General features: G+C 43.5%; 2 protein-coding genes across 2 annotated transcripts; one reads left to right on the top strand and one right to left on the bottom strand.

The window, feature by feature from the left end:
• Positions 1–1,860: 1,860 nt before the first annotated feature.
• LOC132342861 (small cysteine and glycine repeat-containing protein 7-like) lies at positions 1,861–2,178 on the bottom strand. The gene has a single exon (XM_059877567.1). The coding sequence runs from the start codon at positions 2,176–2,178 to the stop codon at positions 1,861–1,863; it is 318 nt and encodes a 105-aa protein (XP_059733550.1).
• A 4,592-nt stretch (positions 2,179–6,770) lies between these two features.
• LOC132343595 (small cysteine and glycine repeat-containing protein 7) lies at positions 6,771–7,614 on the top strand. Its single transcript, XM_059880530.1, has one exon. It carries the CDS (start codon positions 6,778–6,780, stop codon positions 7,105–7,107), a length of 330 nt encoding a protein of 109 aa, XP_059736513.1. The 5' UTR covers positions 6,771–6,777; the 3' UTR covers positions 7,108–7,614.
• Positions 7,615–11,217: the final 3,603 nt, after the last annotated feature.

Genomic DNA, 11,217 nt, shown 5'->3' with positions numbered 1-11,217 from the left:
AGCCATGAAATTAAAAGACACCTGCTCCTTAGAAGAAAAGCTGTGACAAACCTAGATAACATATTAAAAAACAGAGATATCATTTTACTGACAAAGGTCCATCTAGTCAAAGCTATGGTTTTTCCAGTAGTCATGTGTGGATGTGAGAATGGACCATAAAGAAGGTTGAGCACCAAAGAATTGATGTTTTCCAATTGTGGTGTTAGAGAAGATTCTCGAGTGTCCCATGGACAGCATGGAGATCCAACCAGTCAATTCTAAGGGAAACCAACTCTGAATATTCACCGGAAGGACTGATGCTGAAGCTCCAATACTTTGACCAACTGATGCAAAGAGCTGACTCATTGGAAAAGATCGTTATGCTGGGAAAGATTGAGGGCAGGAGGAAAAGAGGGTGAAAGAGGATCAGTAGGTTGGATGGCATCACCGACTCAATGGACATGAGTTTGAGCAAACTCCAGGAGACAGAGAAGGACAGGGAAGCCCAGTGTGCTGCAGTCCCCGGGGTCACAAAGAGTCGGGCACCACTGAGAAACTGAACGACAACAACAACAACGTGAGCTTGGGGGATACAGTTCAGTCCACAGCGATCACTGTGGTCCCACCTTGCCTATTCTGTAATCGCAACATCAGAGACACTTGCTGGGTTTTGTATTTGCCCACAAATACGCGACTCTGCCACTGTTTCAGTTTTTATTGCTTGTCCCAGGAACGTGATGTAACTTCAGTTCTCCCCATAAACCATTAACTGTGCAGGTGGCTGCACCAAGTTCCTTCTTGAAAACCTTCACTGGCAACAGCATTGCTGCATGTCAGAGCTCCACCAGCTGCAGCTGTGTGCTCAAGCAAGTCATTTAACTTCTCTGTGCAGAGGGCATTGTAATAGTGCTTCTTTCAAAACAGGTGCGTTGTTAGAAAAGTGCCTGGATTTTAAGGGCAATGTGTGTGCTGGTCATTGCTGTCATTGTAAATGATAGATTTAGTGTCTTTTCAGTGCTTATTTCTAACTATTTATATTTATATGCTCGTACTTAGGTCAAACACATGGCTTGCTAGTTTCCATATGTGCTTTGAACTTTTCCACCCATCACTTGTTTGCCCTCCTTCTAGAATGTCTGCCTCCAACTATCTCCACTTGTCACAGTCTTACTAATTCTGCAAAACAGCTCAAAATGTCATCTCTTTCTTGAAGTCCCTCTACTTGTTGCACCCGTTTCTCACCCAACAGTGAGGAGTCCCTCCTGCCATGACACATGACGTCATGGTCTCCTGGTATGTTTATTGTTATTCTGTTTTGTGTTCATGGTTATTTGTGTATGGCTGGATTGTAGAGTAAATAAGATTGTAAACCACACCAGGGCATAATTATTCGTGTATCCTTGACAGCCCCAAGCCATGGGAAACTATAATTAATACCAGTTTAATAAGAATATCTCTAAGGATAAAATAAGAGCAAAGGTTCAGAATTTATTTTTGTATTTTATTAAGACATTTTTAGGACATAATCTATTAAAAAAACTCTATGGCCACAGGAAGGACAGATATTTATGGTAAACACAAGAAGACAAGGCAAAGACAGAAAAGAATTTCACAAAAAAAGTGAGAATCATTACCTCATTTTGCTGAGCTTAGTAGGCAAAATGCCCTCCATCATTTTTCTTGGATAACTTTGAATAAAATATCCATGTGTGACTATATTAAAAAATGGAAAAAGATACTTAAAGTCAGAGCATGAGAACCAGAGGGAAGTACCATAAAGCCCAGGTGCCAAAGAGAGAGCACAGTACAGATGGATGGATGGAGAGCAGTCTCAGCAGTGGGAACAAGCAGATGCCCAGCAGCACCTTCAGACCAGCTCACCTAGTGGCAGCATTGCTTCTGGCAGCTGCACTTCTGCTGACAACAGCTCTTCTGCTGGCAACAGCCCTTCCCACCGCCGCAGCCACACGAGTTGCAGCTGCAGGTGCGGCGGTGGCAGCAGACCACGGGGACGCTGCAGCAGCCCCCACAGCAGCCATAGCAGCAGGGGCAGCAGCTGGTGCAGCAGCCCACCCGGTAGCATCTGCAGCTGTTGCAGCTGCCACAGCCACCACCGCAGCCACCACCGCAGCCACCGCCGCAGCCACTGCCGCAGCCACCGCCGCAGCCACCACAACTTCCACAACCACAGCAGCCCATGGTGTCAGTAGAGAGGACTTGGACTCAGGAGAGGTGAGGAGGGAGTCTCAGGATGTGAGGGAGGTTGAATGTCACCTTCTTCTAGGGGGACCCTTATATACCATCTTCAGGAGCTGAGCCAAGAATATACAGTTTGTGCCTTGTTGTTCATCCCACTTCCTCTAAGATACCTCACAAGACTCACATCCTTCCTTGTTGAGACTGTGTCCAGTTACTATTGCTATTTTAAACCATTACCTGTCTCTTAAAGCTATATTTGGATTAGAACACACTTCGAACAGCTTTGCGCTCCTAAGAACTTACACGTGTATGTATGTTTTGCCCCAGGGACTAGAATAGTGCCTGACCCATTGTACATATTCAACAGCCAGCTGTTGTATTAAATGCCTGAAATATTTAAGAACTATCCTCATTTTTTATAACCGTGACAGTTTGCATCTGGAGTCAGGTAAAAGTCCCATTTTTTAACATATGCTTCTTAGTTACCACAGATTAGGAAAAAAGATTGTTTTTCTATCTACTGAGATTCACTGCTTATCCACTAAGTTACAAAAACCTCTTGGAAGAATAAGTGAAAAACCAGACCCCAAACAGAAAGAGCATCCTTAACATCTCACCTTAAAACGCAGGTATGGTTTCCAGTCCAATTTAACAGAGTAGAAAGACACACACTCCTCTCCTCCTCCAAGAACACCAAAATTGCAACTAGCTGTTGAACAACCATCAACAGGAGGGCACTGGAACCCATCAAATAAAAACACCCCATGTCCAAAGACAAAGAAGGAGCTGCAGGGAGACAGTAGGAGGAGCACAATCACAATCAAATCAAATCCCATATCCTCCATGTGAGTGACCCACAAACTGGAGGACAATAATACCAAAGGAGTTCTCACACTGTTCTGACAGTTCTGAACCCCACATCAGGCTTTCCAGCCTGGGGATCTGACAAAGGAACTGGGAATCCCCAGGGAATCTAATCTTAAAGCCAGTGGGATTTGATTATAGAACTTCCAGAGGACTGGGGAAAATAGAGACTCCAGTCTTCAAGGGCACAAACAAAATTTTGCATGCACCAAGACCCAGAGGAAAGGAACAGCTAACCCACAGGAGACTGAACCAAAACTACCTGTTAGTGTTGGAGGGCCTCCTGTGGAGGCATAGGTCAGCAGGGGCTACCACAGGGACCGGGGCACAGGCATTATCAGGCCAGGAAGGTCCTCCTTGGTGTAAACCCTCTCAGAGTTCACCATTAACTCTACCATAGAGCCCATAGACCCCAGGGCTGGGTCACCTCAGGCCAAACAACTACAAGGGAGGGAGTGGAACCCCACCCATCAGCAGATAATTGGATTAAAACTTTACTGAGCAAGGCCCTGCACACCAGAGCAAGACCCAGTTTTTCCCATCACCAGTCTCTCCCATCAACAAACTTACACAAGATTCTTAGCCCCATCCATCAGAGAGCAGACAGAAGAAGAAGCATAGTCTCACAGCAGCTAAAACAAAAACCATATTACAGAAAGTTAATCATGATGAAAAAGCAGAATGTTATGTCCTAAACAAGATAAAACGCCAGAAAAACAACTAAATGAAGTGGAGATAAGCAACCTTCCAGAAAAAGAATTCAGAGTAATATAGTGAAGATGATTCTGGATCTCAGAAAAAGAATGGAGGCAAAGACTGAGAAGATGCAAGAAATGTTTACCAAAGACCTGCTGCTGCTAAGTCACTTCAGTCGTGTCCGACTCTGTGCGACCCCATAGACAGCAGCCCACCAGGCTCCCCCGTCCCTGGGATTCTCCAGGTAAGAACACTGGAGTGGGTTGCCATTTCCTTCCCCAATGCATGAAAGTGAAAAGTGAAAGTGAAATCGCTCAGTCGTGTCCGAATCTTAGCAACCCCATGGACTGCAGCCTACCAGGCTCCTCTGTCCATGGGATTTTCCAGGCAAGAGTACTGGAGTGGGGTGCCATTTCCTTCTCTGCAGTTAGGCTCACTGCAATAATAAAAACAGCTTCTTATTAAAACTTTTCATCCTCTCTACAGAGAAGCTGTAAAGTTAGGCAAAGTTCCCAGGTGCCTCACTGGTAAAGAATTCACCTGCCAATGCAGGAGACATGGGTTCAATCCCTGCTCTGGGAAGATCCCACATGTCGTGAAGCAACTAAGCCCTTGTGCCACAACTATTGAGCCTGTGCTCTAGAGCCTGGGAAGCACAACTACCAAAGCCCGTGTGCCCTAGAGCCCCAGCTCCACAGCAAAAGAAGCCATTGCAGTGAGAAGCCCGCACACCACAACTAGAGAGTACCCGCCCCCCAAAACTAGAGAAAGCCCTCGTGCAGCAATGAAGACCCCGTAAGCCTAAATAAATAAATTTTAAAAATTTAAAAACAAAACTGCTTACCAAAGACTTAGAAGAACTAAATAAAGAACCAACAAACAGAGATGAATAATACGCTAGAAGGAATGGATAGCAGAATAACTGAGGCAGAATGGATAAATGACCTGAAGGACAGAATGGTGTAAACCACAGCCCCAGAGCAGAATATAGAAAAAAGAATGAAAAGAAATGCAGACTGCCTAAGAGACCTCTGGGGCAACATTAAAAGCACCAACATTCACATTACAGGAGTCCCAGGAGGAGAAGAGAGAGAGAAAGGACCTGAGAAAATATTTGAAGAGATAATAGCTGAAAACTTCCTGAGCATGGGAAAGGAAATAGTCAACCAAGTCCAGGAAGCACAGAGAGTCCCAGGAAAGATAAACCCAAGGAGGAACACACCAAGACACATAGTAATCAAACTGGCAAAAATTAAAGACAGAGACAAAATACTAAAAACAACAAGGGAAAAACGACAACATACAAAGAAACTCTCGTCAGGCTATCAGCTGATTTCTCAACAGAAATTCTACAAGCCAGAAGGGAATAGCATGATATATTTAAAGTGATGAAAGGGAAGAACCTACAACCAAGAATACTCTATCCAGCAAGACTCTCCTTCAGATTTGAAGGAGAAATGAAAAGCTCTCCAGACAAGCAAAAGTTAAGAGAATTTAGCATGACCAAACCAGCTTTACAATAAATGCTAAAGGAAATTCTCTAGGCAGGAAACAAGAGAAGGAAAAGACAGAAATAAAACCAAAAAAATACAGAAAATAAACCCCAAACAATTAAGAAAACAGTGATAGGATCATGTATATCAATAATTAGCTTAAATGTAAATGGACTAAATTCACCAACCAAAAAACATAGACTGGCTGGGTGGATGAAAATATACGCACATATGTACCCACTTACCACATCACTCTGCTCGGCAGCCTCCCCCCCCACCAAACTGTATGTAATTATTTTATATTGTTGTTAAACATGTTCCCATTATGGCTTGTAATTATAATTATCTTTTTTTTTTTTTTGGTCTGGCTATTGATTGTGAAAACTGATAAAACATCTTTTACTATTGTGATTATGTTTAAAAAAAAAAAAAGCACAGCTATGCTTTCTCTGGCTCCCTGAGGTCCTTATTTTATAAAAATTGACTGTTCATTAAAGATTACCCTGCCCCTGCCAAAAAAAGAAAACTTGTGTGATGTCAGATGCTAAAACAATAATTGTGTGTAGCCCACACCTAACATCTGCTAGGAGGAAGTTCCTCCTTGTCATTTGTCTGTTAAATAATTGGGTAAACAAAAATAAGAGAGATTTCATCCAGTGGCTGGCCTTTTCCCATGCCTCTCTGGGTTTGAGACGTGGGGCCAGCCCATCAGTTCAGTCCAAAAATGGCCCAGGGGAATGTTTATCTGAAGTGACTGGTGTCCATCCAGCTGGCTCTGCGGGTATAGTTTCCTTCTTTCACCCCAAGTAGCTTGCAGGTATAAACAGTAGTCCCCCTTGCTTGACTGTGTTGAGAATTGAGGCCTGCCCAGCTAGTCCAGGAACTCCAAAGAGCTCACTGCCAGTCTTTCTTGGGACTTACACTGCAGCTTCTGCATCAGAGACACCTGGGCTTGGGCAGGTCCATGCTTCTCCCAGGACGTTGGTATCCCTGGATTGACAACTGGCATCTCTTTGTTAAGTTTACCTTTTGAAAGCTAGAGAAGGAAATCTTAACATGCCCTCCTCCTTTGATTTACTTCTCACCATTGAGCAGTCTCTCCCAGCTCCCCATTTCTGTTGCCCAGCGTCGTGGAAAAACTCTGGGGCACTCGTGGGAGCTCTTCAACTCTTCACTCATGTGATCTCTAGGCTGGTCATTTCTGACACACAGGCAACATTCTGAAGCCCCTGAGGCTGCTTTTTCCCTGCACCTTGGCCATCACTTTTCCGTTTCTAAACTAAAGATCTGATACACAAGTACTTCATTCCCAACAGAAAACTCAAAGTTATGAGGCTGCTATTCTAAAAATAGCAAGTTATCATGGCACGGGTATTCAAGAAGGAAGTAAACAAAAAGTCTTGTGAGACTCTTCCAGGGAAACTGGGCCAAAAAACAGGAAAAGGTGTCAGTATATAAGGGTCTCCCCCAGCAGAAGGTGACATCCAACCTCCCACATCTCCTGAGTCTCCCTCCTCACCTCTTCTGAGTCCTCTCTACTAACACCATGGGCTGCTGTGGTTGTGGAAGTTGTGGTGGCTGTGGCGGTGGCTGTGGCGGTGGCTGTGGCGGTGGCTGCGGCGGTGGCTGCGGTGGTGGCTGTGGTGGTGGCTGTGGCAGCTGCAACAGCTGCAGATGCTACCGGGTGGGCTGCTGCACCAGCTGCTGCCCCTGCTGCTATGGCTGCTGTGGGGGCTGCTGCAGCGTCCCCGTGGTCTGCTGCCACCGCCGCACCTGCAGCTGCAACTCGTGTGGCTGCGGTGGTGGGAAGGGCTGTTGCCAGCAGAAGAGCTGTTGTCAGCAGAAGTGCAGCTGCCAGAAGCAATGCTGCCACTAGGTGAGCTGGTCTGAAGGTGCTGCTGGGCATCTGCTTGCTCCCACAGCACAGGCAGTGGGAGCACTGCCTCCATCCATCTGTCTACTCTGCACTGTCTCTACTCTGCCACTTGAGCTTCTTAGGAATTTTCTCTTTGGTTGTGTATATCATACTTTGAGGCTTCAGTGATTCTTCATTTCTTGAGAGTGATGGCAGGACATCTTATACAATGACATCCAGTGGGAAAAGATGGAGCTGCTGTTCATCAGTAGCAGTAGCACTTAGCAGATGCTGACGGTATGGTGGTTGTAGAGACCAACTTCTCTCAATTCAATCTTGTCTGCTTCTCCCAGATCTGTTACCCTGCTGTGTAGGATTTAGACTCTGTGTTGGGACTGTTTTAGTATCTTCTCTTTTTGCTTTGAGCAGTTCAAGTCTTCATACCTTTAAAGTGTTTAAACCCATGGGAATAATTAAATTCAAAGCTGTGAGCACCTCTAAGCATCTGATAGCAGCCCATAGCCCTGATCTCAGACTAGTAGGATTGAGATCCTCAATATTTTGACCTGTAGCAGGTGTTCATTGTTTCTGTCCACCAAGTTTTGCCTTTGCCATCTCTAAGCACAACGGATTCCTGATTTTGCAATGCTTGCTTTATATTTCTAGTTATTACATTGCCATCTTCTAAATGTCAAATAAAATAAACTAAATCATCCTCAAAATATTGACTCATGAGATCTTCTTACTTGGTGGTAACCTCTGAGGGAAGATGGAGAGGTAATGTTGAATAATGAGGAAAGAGACCTCCCTTGCTCGCTTGAATTGATTGTGAGCACAAACTACTTTGATGGAAGACCTACATTAATAAACATTAAAATTTTAAATGATTTGTCTGTTTCTCATCTATTTTGTGACCTGATTATTTTTTCAAGGATATCTTAAATGAACTGACAATAAGAGCCAAAAACACACAAAGCTGGACAAAGTTTATCTTGGCTGTCAGAATTTCTGCCATCGTGATCCATGCATATTTCCTTCTCGGGCAAAACAATTTCATGAAAGTATGGATTTCACAGGCAATTTAAATTTGATTTGTTAAGAGTGTCTTTTTGACAAGTAGATTTCCTCAATTAAATTTAAAATCCTTGTTTAGTCACAAAAGATTAATTTCCACAGATTTTTTAGCCAACTCTGTATCTAATTACAATCTAAATATCCTCTATAACAAAACACAATACTGCTTCTCAGTTTAGAACTATATTTTCACATTTACTGTGAGCAAATCAGATTTTGGAATTATGAAGCTTTTAGGTGAACTCTGCCATCTCTTTTGAAAAAATGAATTTTCCACAGAAGATCACACTCATCCAACAACCATCACAGCCATCATCACCATCCCGACCACAGTCACCAGCTTCACCACCATCAATTTGCATTAAAAAAAGAATGAATTGAAAGAGTAGCACTGAAACATATGCATTATCGTATGCAAAACAGACAACCAGTGGGAATTTACTATATATCTTAGGAAGATCAAACACAGTGCTCTGTGACAACCTAGAGGGGTGGGATGAGGAGGGAGGTGGGAGGGAAGATGTTCAAAAGGGAAAAGACATATGTATACCTATGGCTGATTCATGTTGGTGTATGGCAGAAACTAACACAATATTGTAAAGCAATTATCCTCTAAATAAAAATTTTTTAATTAAAATTAAAAGGAAGCGTGAATAGACAAACTTAAGAAACTCACCTTTCAATGGTCTTTTAAACAGTGTTTTCAAGGTTCCCATAAGCTACTTTTGAAAACGAGTAACAGATTGGAATGCACACGGAAAAACAGTCACTCCTCTACAATATCTGTAAGAATGCTGATAATACTATTTCTTGAGACAGCACTTAAGCAGTCTGAACTTTCATTTTTTTAAGTACATGTCTTTTAATTCAGAAATTTCATGTCTTGGACAAAAGCATACTCTTTACAAGCCTATTCACATTACCAAATCAAACTTGAGTCTGCTACCCACACATAAAGCCAATCTATTGACCCCAGGTGGTGGTGAGGGAAAGTACAGCGTTTACTATAAGGCACCTCACAAGGAGAATGGGTGGCTCATGCCCAGAAACCCCAAACTCACCAAAGGATTTCAGCAAAGCCTTTTAAAAAGCCAAGTAAGGGAGAAGGTCACAGGGTCTATGATCAGCTCATGCATAGTGCTCTGACTGGTTGATGGTGAGGGAACAGGGTGGTGTCACAGGGGTTAATATATCAACCCTTAGGCACCAGAAGGTCTGCAGGACATGTGCTCGTGATCATCAAGTCGCTAATTTCTTCCATTTGGTGGAAGTTTCTAAAAAAAAACTTAGAAAATATGCATCAGATATTACTATCTAAGTATTCAGAGAAAAGTGATAGCAGAGGATATAGGGGAGGTGTCTGCCCTAGGAGGGTCCCACTTGATTGAACTCATGGCATTGAACTTAAAGACTTTGTTGTTCAGTCACTCAGTTGTGTGCAATTCTTTGGGACCCTGTGGACTGCAGCACAGCAGGCTTCCCTTTTCTTTACCATCTCCCAGAGTTTATTAAAACTCATGTCCATTGAGTGGGTGATGCTATCCAACCATCTCATCTGTCACCCCCATCTCCTCCTGCCCCCATACTTTCCCAGCATCAGGGTCTTTTCCAATGAGTCAGCTCTTTGAATCAAGCGGCAAAAGTATTGGAGTTTCAGCATCAGTCCTTCCAGTGAATATTCAGGGTTGATTTTCTTTAGGATTGATTGGCTTGATCTCCTTGCTGTCCAAGGGGCTCTTAAGACCTTTCTCCAGCATCACACAGAAAGACTAGAAAAACACTATCTTCCTCTGTGTGTATGTGTGTGTATGTGTTAGTTGTTCAGTTGTGTCCAACTCTTTTGACCCCACAGAGTGCAGCCTTCCAGGCTCCTCTGTCCATCCATGGAATTCTCCAGACAAGAATACAGGAGTGGGCAGCCATGATACCACCCTTATGGCAGAAAATGAAGAGAAACTGAGGAGCCTCTTGATGAAAGTGAAAAAGGAGAGTGAAAAAGCTGGCTTAAAACTCAACATTCAAAAAACTAAGATCATGGCATCTGGTCCCATCATTTCATGGCAAATAGATGGGGAAACAATGGAAACAGTGGCAGACTTTATTTCCTTGGGCTCCAAAATCACTGTAGATACTGACTACAGCCATGAAATTAAAAGACACTTGCTCCTTGGAAGAAAAGCTATGACCAACCTAGACAGCATATTAAAAAGCAGAGACATTACTTTGCCAACAAAAATCTGTCTAGTCAAGGCTATGGTTTTTCCAGTAGTCATGTATGGATGTGAGAGTTGGACTATAAAGAAAGCTGCTGCTGCTGCTACTGCTAAGTTGCTTCAGTCGTGTCCAACTCTGTGTGACCCCATAGATGGCCGCCCACCAGGCTCCTCATCCCAAAGAAAACTGAGCACTGACTAATCGATGCTTTTGAACTGTGGCGTTGGAGAAGACTCTTGAGAGTCCCTTGGACAGCAAATCAAACCAATCAATCCTAAAGGAAATCAGTCCTGAATATTCATTGGAAGGACTGATGCTGAAGCTGAAGTTCCAATACTTTGGCCACCTGACGTGAAGAACTGACCTACTGGAAAAGACCCTGATGTTGGGAAAGATTGAAGGTGGGAGGAGAAGGGGATGACAGAGGATGAGATGGGTGGATGGCATCACCAACTTGATGGACATGAGGTTGAGCATGCTCCAGGAGTTGGTGATGGACAGGGAAGCCTGGTGTGCTGCAGTACATGGGGTCACAAAACGTCGGACATGACTGAGCTGAACTGAAATGAGCCATTCCCTTTCTCAGGGGATCTTCCTAACCCAGGAATAGAAATCATGCCTCCTGCATTGCAGGCAGATTCTTTACCATCTGAGCCACCAAGAAAGCCCTGAAATCACATTCAATTTCTCTTTATACAACAGAATCCTGCCCAGTTGTCAAAAAAAGGAAATAGATCTCCATGAACTGAGAAGGAATGATTTCATATCTATTAAATGCTCATAAAGCAAGCTACAGTGTACAAGATCAATTATGTAAACTGAAATTTATCTAAAAAATTATAA

This window comes from Bos taurus, chromosome 2 (genome assembly GCF_002263795.3).
Source record: "Bos taurus isolate L1 Dominette 01449 registration number 42190680 breed Hereford chromosome 2, ARS-UCD2.0, whole genome shotgun sequence".
Lineage (NCBI taxonomy): Eukaryota > Metazoa > Chordata > Mammalia > Artiodactyla > Bovidae > Bos > Bos taurus.
Note: the sequence above shows the minus strand (reverse complement) of the source record. Positions and strands in the feature narration are given on the sequence as shown.